Here is a 13880-nt window from a genome sequence, read left to right as displayed (position 1 = left end):
AGCCAAAATCGGTGAGGTCATATACATGCATACTCTCCTCTGTTCTCCGAAGAAAACACACAAAGCGTGCCTCTTGCACGATCCGTTCCCTAATTGAGTTATCGACCTTGTTGGTGGATTACCAAACCAAGCTTCAATATGAAATCTTTTTTGCTTATACAATTTTAATTTAATACTACTACTACTACTACCACCACCACCACAACTTACCTAATCTTTTACTCTCTCTCTCTCTCTCTCTCCACTCCTTTTCAAAATACATATATAATTTTTCTGTGTGTGCGTTGCCATGGACGACGCGACTACCCCGACCGATCCTTTTCTCAATCTAGCGGAATGGACCAGGGCTATTGTCAATGTCGACTTGGAGCGCGTCCAGCAACTCTATCAGTCGTGCCCTGACTTGCTATGGTGCTCATTGGTTAAGGATGCCACCCACGTTGACACAGAACATGCCCATTTACTCGCGCAGCTCGAGCGTTCCGAAGTCCTTGGCCCTGACCTCGGTGATATGCCCGCCATTCCCTACATGCTTCTAGATCATCTCGAGACGACTGACGACGATGAAACAGCAACCTTATCAATAGCACAGCAAAAACGTTCTCGGTTACTATCCTATCTGATTCAGGTTCGCTACTATTTTACTGCCTGTCTGTTTATATTACATGCATACGCACATTTGCTGACTTTGGTTTTTTCTTCTCGTCAAACTGTATATTCACAATACTGCTGCAACCAAACACACGTGCTCGTAGCATACAACCGAAGCAGACTTGAATACTCGATCGTGGGGATCGTGTAACAACAAAACTTTGCACCTGGCAGCTTTTCTCGGTCAAAATCAGATTGTGAAACAACTCACGGAACGTGGTGCTTCGCCAACTGTCACCAATGATTTAGGTTGTACGCCCAAGGATATCGCCATTGATCCTCCAGTCGCAGTTCAAGAACAGCAACAACAACAGCAGCAAAAGATCCGTAATAACGATAACAAAGCAGCGCAGCAAAAGTTGAAATCGAGTTATTCGCCGTCCGAACGGTTTCAGCAACTGCGCGCCATGGCGACAGAACAGTCGGCTAGCGATTCAAAGAAACAAGGCAGCCAAGAAGATCTACGGCAGCAGACACGACGACAGCAAGATTTGTCATTGCTCGCAAAACGTTCAGCTGTCAAAAACAACCCGTTGTTTAAAAAGTTCGAACAGACCGAGCAACAATCGTCGAAGCCGCAACCACGCAAGAAAAGCTCGTTGCCCGTTGCCACGACAGGAAGCAGCAGTAGCAGTAGCAGCAGCAACAGCAACAGTGGGAGTAACAGCAATTTGCTGGTGCCGGGCAACAACAATAACGATGAGAACGGCATCCGCAGAAACTCCAAGGTCATCAACTCGCTTATGACAAAATCGTTTGTGTCGTCAAGCGTCTTCAGACAAGGCGAACTTGAGCGACCGTCTTCTCGCGCATCTTCGCGCGGTTCCTCGCCTGTACCTGCTTCTCCAACATCCTCACGTGCTGCATCGCCCGCTCCGCCCGTGTCGCCCTCTTTGCCGCCTTCGATACCAGCAGCAGCAGCTACGACAACAAAAGCCACTGATGACTCTCCTGCAGTTAAGCGTGCTTCATTAGACACAGCATTAAAGTCGACAACCGACATAGAACCACCGTCACCAGTGCCAGCATCTTCTCATGAGAAATTCATTGAAGCATCCGTTATAGAAGAGGCACCCCCAGCAGTTGATGAAGAAGCAACCACAATTCCATCTGTCAGAGAAAATGATGTCTCCGAGCTGCCCTTATCACCTGCGACTAAAGGCGCTGAGAAGACCGAACCGATACCCGAAGAAACCGAGGCTGATCATGATACCCTATCGCCCGAAAAGGACGCACAATCGGAAACGATCGATATGCTCAATCAACAACAACGACGTCTATCAGAGCATCTCACGCAAGCAGAAGGCGATGAATCGCGCCGATGGAGCGGCAGTCAGCGCTCGCATTGGTCTGTGGGTGTCAATTCGTGGGACAACGTTCTAAATCGTGAAAGCAAAGAGGTTAGAATGAGCGTTCAGAGCGAAGCAGGCAGCGAGCAATGGTTTGATAGCAATGAGGAGTGGTATGAAGAAGGCGGTAAGCGATACTCTTTGAGGCCCAAACCTCGCTCCGCTGATCCAGAGAACCAGGTGGAACGATCACCTCTTCGGAAGTCTATGTTAGCCATGCAGGTGACTGTCGATGATGTAGACGATGAAAGCGATGGCATTGTTGCCGGCGACGTTCATACGACCGCCAGGGAAAACAACGACGATCAGTTGCCAAAAGACGCAACGGACAAAAGTGATAAGGGCATAGAACCAGTAAGATCCTCATCGTCGTCTTTGCAGCAAGAGCAAGAGCAGCATGATGACGATGATACTAGTAATGCTTCAAACGAAACCATGACTTTGCAAAGCGTCCACCAGTCAGCACCATCAGCACCAGCATTATCTCTTGAAGAACAACAGTCTGGTGATGCAAATTCTGTTGATGAGGCGTCAATTGAATCACGTGAGCCTTCAGCCTCGTTCAGCCCACAACAACGTCGATCCCTTGGCGCAGAAAGTGTGGATACATGGCCTCCACCACCGACATCGCCTCCTCGATTGAACAGACCATCTATCGACAACGTCAAAGATATCAAGGACATTGACAACTACGAGCTCAACCGACAGAATGTGGTACAACAGCAAGATACTACTTTGGACGACGACTTACAAACGACCGACGAGACTACTGTGGTTTACGATCATTATGACCAGCAACAGCAAAAGCAAAAGCAGCAGCAGCAGATGACTGATGAGAACTTGGTAACATTTGACAATCGTCGGCAAGACGAACGTCATAAGCAATTGCAACGCGAATCTATGCTGGTTGGAGAAAATTACGGTAGCGTATCGGTTGGAACGACGTCGCGATACGTATCTCATCGACTGCAGCCCGAACAGCCACCATCGGACGAATATGACGATTTTCTTACTGGTCGACCTCAAAGCGTGAAACTCGAATTGCCTGCTGTCGAGACCAGCCCTGGCCAATCTACATCTGCATTCGGCAAACTGTATGTCCGTGTCAGTGCCGCGGAGGATCTTCTTTTACCGCTACCCAAAGAAACGACTTATGCACGCTGTGTGGTGAGCGACGGACATTTTGAATACATGTCACGATACGAAGCGCTTGGCCAAAAGGTAGCTTTTGACTATGAGTGTATCGTCGATGCCCAGCCAAACATGATCATTACTGTATCACTGCATGTACGGCCTGATGTTCATGTTCGACCGAAAACAGGATTGACGAAATGGCTTACTTCGGCTCGCAAGCAGCGCGAAACGATCAACGGCTATGTGCATTTCGACGATGGTTCGATAGGTCAATCACGATTTGCCTTGGGACATATGATCCAAGCTTGTAATCAGAAATCATATGTAGCCAGTTTTGACTGCTTCAATTCGTGGTATGCCCGGTCATCCAAGGAACGACAGCGGCAGCTGCGTGGTGAAGAGGACGTGCTCAAGGTGGTTGGTAGCCTCAACGTCGAAATGCTGTATTTGCCCGTGTCTGATCCATCCCTTGTAAGTATTGTGATTTCCAATAACTCTCCTTGAGATTTATCCCGTGCATTTTTACCTTATCTACTGAGACACACTAACCTATTTCCAAACCATCTCACTTGATGATCTTGCTTCTCCACCCTCACTTTTGTCATTCTTTATTGCCTGCCTTTATTCTTTAATGGTGTTCTTATCTGGATCGTCATGATACCTATAGCCAATTCCAAGAAGCCTACGAGAATGTGATTTGGCACTACGTATTCGCCAATGGCACCAAACTTGCTGGCACAGCGGATATCTTTCCACGCGCAAGGAGAGCTCACAGGTAAATACAGAAGAAAACGATGGATGAACCCATATTTCCGAGCTCAACAAGTTCATTGACCTAAAACACGGACATGTTAAATGAATGTTATCCATGCATGCAGCTGTGGGAGCGACACTATTGCCGTCTGATTGGCAGTCAACTGATCGCGTTCGCATCAAAGGCAGCTGCATCTTCATTTGAACCACTAGGCCAGCACGATATTGCAGATGCGCTTCGTCTGGTTGCGGCTTCGGACCAGGTCATTGTCACGCTGGTGGACATACCCGATAACCGAGTGTTCCAGTCAAACACAATCGTGGAACAAACAGCCCGAGGATTTTTCCGCATCACCTTCCCTGACACGTACCTGGATTGCGTCTGCGACGAAGCTCGGGAAAGCGAGGAGTGGGTGCGAGTGCTAAAGTCTATGATCGGACGAGTGCCGTTAAAAATGCCATTTTCAGTTTAGTCTGTCACTAGTCTCTCTTCCTCCTCTTTTTTCTCTGTATACACGCACACACATCACCATCCTATCATCAGTAACCCAAATCCAATCACGGGTGTTGTTTGAACTTACTTTATACTACTCTCTGCTTCTACCGCTATTACTACGCCCCGCTTGTTTTTTGAATATTCCCCTTCTTTTTCTTCTTCTTTTCCCCTTGCCAAAGTATAACATTAATTATTCTATAAAGAAAGAGAAACCATCCTCCTCCTTCTTTCTTGCTTAAATTCGATACTCTACAGCCATCTAAAACAATCATGGCTATCATTCACAAGCGGATGAATCATGGTCTGCTCGGACTCTTGCTTTTCATTAGTCGTAATTCTAGTCTACGTGTCTGCAAATCTCACAGCAACTACATTTCATGCGCGACGAGAGTCTGTCTCTGCCGAAACAGCATCATCACCACAAACGTATTACGATGGTACCCCTAGCCAGCAAGAAGAGTCTTATCCTGCTGTTAATACCGATCCCTATCACAACACAGACTATTACAGGAACAAGGCATTCGTTACCGTGGTAACCGATGCGAGCTCGGTAAGAATAATGAAGTACAAGAAGCAACCCGACAGCAATGAAAAGCTTTACTATCACAGTAATAACAGCAACAACTTTAACATGGCAGAATATATGCACAGATTGATGCGACTGTCGTTTCAATTTATTCGCTTCAAACTATCGCAAAGACGCAGGCCAATATTGTAGTTGTTTTGGAGACTGATGAAACAACAAAAGCATCAGCTTCGTCTGCCAATCAGTTTGCTGCTATGGATGTCCAAATATTACATGTATGTTACGAATTCCCTCAAAAAATATGCCTGTTTACTGTTTGATTGATGTATATAATATTTGTAGGCATCTCCTGGCTCCGATCCCATATCACAGGCATTAATCCATTATAGGAAGCTTGTGTACTTTTCAAGCGAGATCTTGTTCAAAAAGGTAAAGATCGCATAATACGTTATCTTCGTTGCTTGGCATTTAATTAATGTTTTGCATATTACATCTACTTAAGTATCAAAATACACTAAATATTGAAACTTGAATGCAGAACATCGACCATTATTTTGGCTACCCTGCGCATGCTGTTCTTGAAGATTCAGAGGGTAGTGTTGGACTGCGTGTTTATGAGAGGTCAAGCGAGCGACCATCTTTGCTCGGCTCCGTCACATTTCCATTGTATGGAAATTGGCGTTTTCTAAAAAATAATTGGAATCGGATTTTAAAAAATAAATGCCACAAGGTTAAATTATTTTTGGCACAAGTTGGTAACTAAATTAGCAGATGTTTTTGGCGGTTTTTTTTGTCCTTTTTGCTTCTTTATAAAAATATAACATAACAATGACTACATTTTTTTATGAAGATGGACAAGAAAACCTTTTCAATGAACATGGAGAAAAAGTTTACGATCCAATGGAAGATGTTTTAACACAAATTGACGATCCCAATATAGTTCTTGAAACAATAACCAATCGAGAAACTTACTTGAGTGCTAAACGCCCCGAAAAAGCTACTGGTGAACCATCAGTTACGAAGCCGATGAAATCTAGTAATTTGACTAAATCAATCAAGTCATACAGTATTTATAGTGATACGACCAGAGAATCGTTTATCGACCGTATGCTTGAGCAACCGCAGGAGCGTGGCTTAGTGGCTAAAGTTGCAAGAGAACTCAACGTGAAGTACCGTACTGCACTGAATTGGTGGCACATTTATGAAGAAACGGAAGGAGTGCCGTATAAAAATAGTGAAAAAAACAGTGGTCCAAAAAGCTCATTCACAACTGAGCATAACGAGTACATTACCAAGCTACTTGACAACGACCCTCAGATATTTGCGGACGATATTATAAATAGCTTGACTGAACAATTCGAAGGCTTCACCATTTCAAAATCACAAATGAACAACCATTCACGTAATACCATGCTTATCACTGTAAAAAAGCCATATTTCGAACCTGAAGTTAGAAACTCAGCAGAGAATCTCCAGACACGATTCGAATGGTTTATGAAATGGAAAGATTCTGATCTAGATTTTACAAAAAATTGTATTTTTATAGCTGAAGCCGGTTTCCACATCAACATGAGACTCAATTGGGCCAGATCGAAAAGTGGAAAAAAGGCCATCGTAAAGCAACCACAAACCAGAGCACCAACACATACAATGACTGGTGCCATTCACTCCTCTAGCATTATTCACGTTGCTATCAGAAAACCACCACCAAAAAAAGAAATTGAGGCTGCTAAAAAAAAAAAAAGGCTAATAATGGGAAAAAAAGACCAGCAACTGAGATTAGTGGAGAGAATACAGAGGTTAACGACGATTCTGCTGATAATAATTCAGTAAAGAAAGGTACAACAACTGCTCATTTCGTTAAGTTCATGAACGAAGTTCTTGCTGTACTGGATGCCGAAGAAGCTTTTAAAGGAAGTTATATAGTTCTAGATAATGCTTCTATTCATAAGTCTAAGCTGATGATAAGAAAGATCGAAAGTAAGGGTTACAGAGTAATGTATCTGCCTCCCTACTCGCCTGAATTGAACCCTATTGAACAGTTTTGGGCAATAGTCAAAGGGAAGATGAAGCGTGACAGACTAATGAATGAAGAAAATCCGTCTAGTAGAATTACTGATGCTTGTAATGATATACTCATCAGTGACCTTAATGGTTTCTGTAATCATTCTAAGCGCCAAATTATTAATTGTTATAATAAGACACCTTTCTAATATACAGTCGTTCCAACGCCAAAGGGCGGTTTTCTAAAAAAAAAGTGTGGCCAATAAAGCTTCCCAAAGGATGCTTTTGATTTTTCCAAAAGGCGGTTTTGATTCATCTAATGAGTGGTTTAATTTTCCCAAAAGGGTGGTTTTTTTTTATTGTGCCAACTCTTTACCGCTGAAGAAAATAGGTTGGGCCAATCAAAAAAAAATTGGGACAGCGATATTTGAAACAGGACAAGGATATTTGCAAGGGAAACTTTTTGTCCAGTAAACTTTTTTTTAGCAATCAGAAAATGGGTTTTTTTTCTTCAACCGGTCCAAATACGGCAGTTGCCATAGAGAGGACGAAAGATATGGTAAAACCCAACCCAAATGAACCCACCCCATGGTATAAGAAAATTCTAGACTTCATATAAAAAAAAAAGTAACAATAGTTTGCTTAGAAAGTTATAAAGAATAGTAGTTTAGAAATTAGTTCAAATTTTTTCAAATAAAAAAGCACGGCTCGGAGAGTCCTTTACGATATCTTTCATCCCCTCTACGGCAAAAAACATGCCAGCTTATGTGAGGAGACTATAAAAAAACATGCCAGCTTATGTGAGGAGACTGTAAAAAAACATGCCAGCTTATGTGAGGAGACTGTAAAAAAACATGCCAGCTTATACGAGGAGACTAGGGGTCGCAATTGGACGGGTCGGGTCGGGTCAAGGGTCTGACCCGTTGACCCACGGGTCAAGAAAACACTGACCCGACCCGACCCGTTCAACCCGACGGGTCAAAACTCGGGTTGACGGGTCACTACTGATTTTGATTTGGTGACAAAGGAGGTGTCAATCAACCTGAGCTTGAGCACTGGAAGTGCAAAACTACATGTATACACAGCTCTCTAAGATGATGGCACGCAAATTCCTAGCAGTGCTAGCAATATCTACGTTTTGTGTGATTATTCTTAAAGGTAAAGGGTTTGTGCCATAACAAAAGAAATCGTTTGCGCTCACATGCATTAAAGAAAGCATAATGGTTAAAGTGTGGTTAAAAATTGACTTCCTTTAAATGCCCGTAATCCTTTTCCCTTTTCCCTTTTCTTTTCATTTCTTCCTTCTTCTTTCATTTCTCTTTTCTTAATTCCTTCTACGTCTTTTGTCAAATCTCGTCTCTCACTGCCACTCTCTATTGTCTATTCTCATTGTACTATTGCTACTTCTTTACTTTGCTACTTCTTTACTACTATTACATATATTGCTTATAGCTTACTTATCTTACACTTTTGAATATAAAATATGATCCCACAATGAAAAAGAATATAAGTACGTTTTATGTTACAGTTCTATAGCAGACATATTGACAACTACATCTTTAATATAATGATCCTTTCCAACAAGAAGATTGACTACTTGAATACAAGTACCTCATAGATATCATATGTATACACGGGTCACAACGGGTCAACGGGTCGGGTCAAGGGTTAGACGGGTTGACCCGCGGGTCAGAAAAGCATCAACCTGACCCGTTGACCCGTCCTCAACCTGCGGGTCGGTTTTGACCCGCGGGTCAGATTGCGACCCCTAGAGGAGACTGTAAAAAAACATGCCAGCTTATATGAGGAGACTGTAAAAAAACATGCCAGCTTATGTGAGGAGACTGTAAAAAAACATGCCAGCTTATACGAGGAGACTGTAAAAAAACATGCCAGCTTATGTGAGGAGACTGTAAAAAACATGCCAGCTTATGTGAGGAGACTGTAAAAAAACATGCCAGCTTATAGGGATTAAACTTGAACTATTAAATATATCATATTTGATTGTTTAATATTATCAATGACTTAATAATAATTTCTTATAAATATATATAATTTTCAGATTTTGAAATTTTTTTAAGATGAATATCAATTTAATATATAAAACCTATTTACATTTATTACTATGGAGGAACAATTCTATTTATTTATTGTGAATATAAATCAAAGCGGTTGATAGTTTATAAGGTGTAAGTTGTAAAAAAACTTGTACCACGACTCTTTGTGGTTCTTTCTCTTAGAGAAAGGTTCATGAATTTCAATAAAAAAATAACATTTTTTGTCTTTGAAAAATTCAAAATAACTTTATACTTCTTTTTATTATATATAATTATCAGTACTATAATGACCTAATATTTATCTTATAAAATAATTTTACATACTTTTTTTTATAAAATTGAATTTTATTATATTATATGAATTAGATATCAAAATATAAGATAAATAATAATTATATAGATATTTAATTCTGGTTTTTACCTAAGGTTATAAGTTTTTCCTAATTGCTTTGTAAATAAGTTAAAAGGACGGTTTTTATTATAAATTTTCAAAATGGTATTTGATGAACATAATAGCTTACTAAATAAAGAAGAAGTTTTAAAATATAAAACATTATTACAGGAAGAGATAGATAAATTAATTATAAATGAATAGGGATTTATAAATGAAAATTGGAAGAAAAAACAAAATAATTATAAGCATCGAACAGAATTGAAATATATTAAAGAAATAGATGGAATTAAGAAAGAATTATTACAAAAGCTAGGATATACTTCTGTATTTTTCTTTTTAACTAAATTATATACACATAAGGATTATCCTTCACCATATTTTGAAATTAAAAAAGGGTTATATTTAATATATCATCTTGTATCAGGTATTACATCTAAAGATATGAAACGAAATATACCATATACATCATTCTATAAATTTTATAAAGAATTTTGGATAACAAATTATGATAGTTTGAATAAATATGTAGATATATATCTAAAAAATATGTTTTCTAATATTAAAATAAGAATTAATTCTGCATTAATAAAAAACCCTAAAAATTTTAAAAATATAACATTACTATTAGATGGTCATGATAATACTATTGAATATGATCAGCCTGACATTTCTGCACAAAAACGATGGTCATATAAATTAAAAACATCAGGTTTAAGAACACAAGTATTAACAGATATTAATAATTTTATAATTGCAGTTTCTGATAGTCAACTATGTGGAGTTAGTAGTGATGGTGGTATGTTTTTAGATATGAAATTATATGCGAAAATGGATAAAAGAGATGTTTTAGCTATTGATGGTGGTTACACATTATTTATTAAACAGTTTGAAGACTTATGTAAAAAGAAACATATTTCATTAAGTAATAATAATTTCTGTTATCCTATTAGAAAAGATCCTAATGAAGAATTGAATATACAAGAAAAACATTTTAATGATGTATTTGGAAGTTTTCGGTCAGCTATAGAAAACCACTTTTGTGAATTAGGAAATAATTTTAACGATTTTTTAATAATAACTCTACATTAAAAACAGATGATTATAAATATATTAACTTACATATAAAAGTAGCATTTTTACTTAAAAATATACAATTATTTACAGATACATTCAATATAATTACACGAGAACACCATAAGCTATGGGCTGAAAAAAACTTTGAATTTCCTACTGATGAAAAACTAATAGATATAATTTTAAATAATGAGATAAAGCAAATAGAAAAATTAAAATAATGAGTGAATTACAAAAAGATTTATCAGATTTATCATTAGAAAGTGATAATATAATTATTGATGATGATAATAATAATAATGAAGAATCTAATAATCATATAATTGATAATAATGAAGATATAGACTTCCCTGAATATAAAAATATTAATAGAAAATAAAGAAAAGAAAAATAAAAGTGAAAGAAAAATTAATTTAAATTTAATTAGAGAAATTAACAAAAATAATAATTTTTATGAAATTGAAACAGTTATAGAACATAAATTAAGTAAAAATAATGAATATGAATTTCTTGTTAAGTGGAAAGATTATGATGAAACAGATAATTCCTAGGTAAATGAGAAAGATTTCAATGAAAAACAAATATTAAAAGATTATTTTAAAACCAAAAGCATTATGTATTAAATTAATTATTTTTATATATGTAGATTATTATTATAATGTTTCTAATAACTATATTTAAACTATTAAATGTAGTAGGTTTCATAATTTTGTTATTAAACATAAGGATAAGGATTAATTCTCTTATGTGAGGAGACTGTAAAAAAACATACTGAGAGTCAAAAAAATAAATAAAAAAAATTGGAGTATAAGCATCGATTTTTATATAACTTAGAAAGTAAAGTCGAGTTTATCTTTATATTATTTCTCCTTGTTAAATTCTGACTCTATAGTATATAAATATAATTTTTACTAAATAGAGCCTCTGTAAATCACTGTCTAATATAACAAATGCATTACATTAATGAATATTTAAGAGATTATATTATACGGGTGCAACCTAATAGCAAGAAATACCTAAATACGACACCAAGTATATTTTATAAATGCATTTTCGATAAGAAAGGAGATATGCCTTTTATTCATAACTGTTTTCAATGATTATAATGAGAAGAGATGGATTTTCTTTTGCATGATGTTTTGGAATTAATTGCTTGCAATAACATGTGATCAGTTAGAGTTGGTGGATGATCGTCGTAATGATGAGTACTGCAATTAAGAACATGCTCAAAGCTTGATATAATTTTTGCAATTTTGCTCGATTGAGCAATAAATAGGGGAATATGAGCAAGCTTTAAGGCCAATTGAATATGTTCGACTTCACTCATGGTATATATATTAGCCTTGGCACGATGCAAAACGTAAAAAGTTACGTGATTACCTGTATTCCAAAAGAATTATTAAAAATACAATCAACTCTTTGGACATAACAAAGACTTACCAACAACAGTAAAGGCAAACGTGGCGATAGCTTTATACTTGTCTGAGGCGGCTTTCGCTAAACGTGCGACGCGAATGAGATCCAATCCAGTGAGCCGATGATTTAGTGCTTGATACTGAGATTTGATTTCACTGCAGCCTAATCTTTGATCTAGTGCGGCACCGTACACAACATTAATCGACGCATCTGGTCGTAACATAATAACCTTGTCATTATCACTAATAGATGTCCTATTATGTGGAATTAAGTTAGAGATTAATAGCTGAGTCTGGTTACATTTTATCAATTTCAGGTACACCTCATTACCATCGAAAAAGAATATGCTTATCGATGTTTTCAAACAAAGGTACAAGAGCGGCTTGAAGATACCGGGTGATTAGCTCTGTTTCTTGTGGTCCATCTTCAATGACAAAACGGGGAAGAGCCTCTACTGTACAAAAGTGTTAGACTCATATACATTATTACTTTTTTAAATCTTACATATTTCTTACGGCTAATAAAATCCTGTTCGTTGTATTAAATGTTGCATCTTCTTCAATCAATGATGCGATTTTGCAGGATGCAACGAGACGCAAGGATTGATCAGAATCGTTAACGATATTCTAAAGAGGTTAAGCAGTTAATTTTTACATTATCTATCTGTTTTTAGAATGTGCAAGAGCTTATGTTTGATACATTGTCAATCAGATTATGGACAATTCCTTTAAGCTTTTCTTTTGTTTCACTAGGAAACATCTGGCTGGTGATACCGTTGCTGTTTAGAATATGTATCAGCAACTTTTCACATTGGTTGAATGTGATGTGTTCGTGTATATCCGTATGTGTTCAGCCTGGTTTCAAGAGAAGAATGGATGAAAGGGCCAAAAGATGTTGAACGTTTTCTTCCAACGTCAAATGCTTGTTTTCGTTGAGTCTTCTCTTGACTTGGAGTTGAAAATCGTGAAAGCGACAGGACACATCTATGTTCTCGAAAATCAAACGTTCATGCTCAGTAGGCACAGCGAAGTCCAATTCGAAAACGCTATTATCTGTTGAGCGCACATCTACATTGAGAGGCAAGACATCAGCTGATGAGTTGCTTGTATTGGCCGGAAAATGATTGTCAATGGGAGCTGGCGATTTGAGTACATCTTGTACAAATGGTAATTTCGTTGCAACAGACACAGGTGTGTCATGAACAGCTAGATCTTTTGGAATCTCGACCGTGGAATCGAAGATGAAATCACAAGATAACTGATGTTTTTTCAAATGAATCTTCAACGTTGCACCATTCTTCAAATCTTTCTGACAAGCAGGATAAGGAAACCCACATTCTTTGCGATCAAGAATATTTTCACCTGTGTACGTTATTGGCAATAGTGTTTGTTAGATACAAATAGATCTTCTTGTTTTGGGAAAATCACTTACCAATTTTAACGTGTAAAACATGACATTCAATAGTATGTATGTTACGTCTGCTTTTGGCGTCCTACTATTAGTTGTCTAACCAATTATAATCTACTAGCTGTAATATAGATAATAAAATTACTATGACCGGTATAACCATCAGTGGCCGAAATAATTATTGATTTACAATAAAAATAATAAAAATTGAATTTTTTTATTTATATTGGTAGCCTCCCACGAGAAAAAAAGAGCGATTGTTTAAAGTACATAACAACAAATAAAAATGAACACAACACAACACACTGAACAACTCGATATTGAAATTAAAAATTTAATTGATAATAAATGGACTTTTCTTGATAAATCTTGGCCTGAAATGCAACATAGATTTAATCATAGAACAGCTATTAAAGATATGAAGAATAATACAATAAATGATATAAAGGATGTATTACTTCATAGATTTGGATTTATACCTGTATTTTATTTTCTTACAGTTTTATATGGAAATATTGAATATCCAGGGCCATACCGCGAGATTGAAAAAGGACTTGCATTATTATATCATATGGTATCAGGTGTATCAGGAAAGGATATGCATACTGTTATGCCATAT

At 37.5% G+C, this 13880-nt stretch overlaps 4 protein-coding genes across 4 annotated transcripts; 2 read left to right on the top strand and 2 right to left on the bottom strand.

The window, feature by feature from the left end:
- The first annotated feature begins 14 nt into the window (after positions 1-14).
- Positions 15-4027, top strand: BDB00DRAFT_334405 (uncharacterized protein). The gene is made up of 3 exons (XM_053116983.1): positions 15-628; positions 756-3605; positions 3802-4027. Exons 1-3 carry the CDS (start codon positions 290-292, stop codon positions 3934-3936), a joined length of 3324 nt encoding a protein of 1107 aa, XP_052980379.1. The 5' UTR covers positions 15-289; the 3' UTR covers positions 3937-4027.
- Positions 4028-4681: 654 nt separating this feature from the next.
- On the top strand, positions 4682-6482 carry BDB00DRAFT_871641 (uncharacterized protein; the record flags this gene model as incomplete). Its single annotated transcript, XM_053126848.1, has 6 exons — positions 4682-4933; positions 5035-5184; positions 5252-5338; positions 5448-5502; positions 5760-6331; positions 6456-6482. 6 exons carry the CDS (start codon positions 4682-4684, stop codon positions 6480-6482), a joined length of 1143 nt encoding a protein of 380 aa, XP_052980378.1.
- Positions 6483-11531: 5049 nt separating this feature from the next.
- BDB00DRAFT_762467 (uncharacterized protein) lies at positions 11532-12107 on the bottom strand (the record flags this gene model as incomplete). Its single annotated transcript, XM_053119332.1, has 2 exons — positions 11532-11818; positions 11879-12107. Coding segments are annotated over 2 exons (516 nt in total), but the record flags the coding sequence as incomplete, so codon positions are not given.
- Positions 12108-12703: 596 nt separating this feature from the next.
- Positions 12704-13306, bottom strand: BDB00DRAFT_787337 (uncharacterized protein; the record flags this gene model as incomplete). Its single annotated transcript, XM_053120692.1, has 2 exons — positions 12704-13162; positions 13286-13306. 2 exons carry the CDS (start codon positions 13304-13306, stop codon positions 12704-12706), a joined length of 480 nt encoding a protein of 159 aa, XP_052980376.1.
- Between the last annotated feature and the right edge of the window lie 574 nt (positions 13307-13880).

This window comes from Zychaea mexicana (assembly GCF_025766255.1).
Source record: "Zychaea mexicana strain RSA 1403 chromosome Unknown BDB00scaffold_30, whole genome shotgun sequence".
NCBI lineage: Eukaryota > Fungi > Mucoromycota > Mucoromycetes > Mucorales > Lichtheimiaceae > Zychaea > Zychaea mexicana.
The sequence above is the reverse complement of the archived record's forward strand: the minus strand, read 5'-3'. Positions and strand labels throughout refer to the sequence as shown.

Coding starts and splice junctions, on each gene's coding strand:
- BDB00DRAFT_334405 (XM_053116983.1), top strand. CDS start 290: ATGGACGACGCGACTACCCCGACCGATCCTTTTCTCAATCTAGCGGAA. Junction 629..755: donor TACTATCCTATCTGATTCAG/GTTCGCTACTAT, acceptor ACGTGCTCGTAG/CATACAACCGAAGCAGACTT. Junction 3,606..3,801: donor CCGTGTCTGATCCATCCCTT/GTAAGTATTGTG, acceptor TGATACCTATAG/CCAATTCCAAGAAGCCTACG.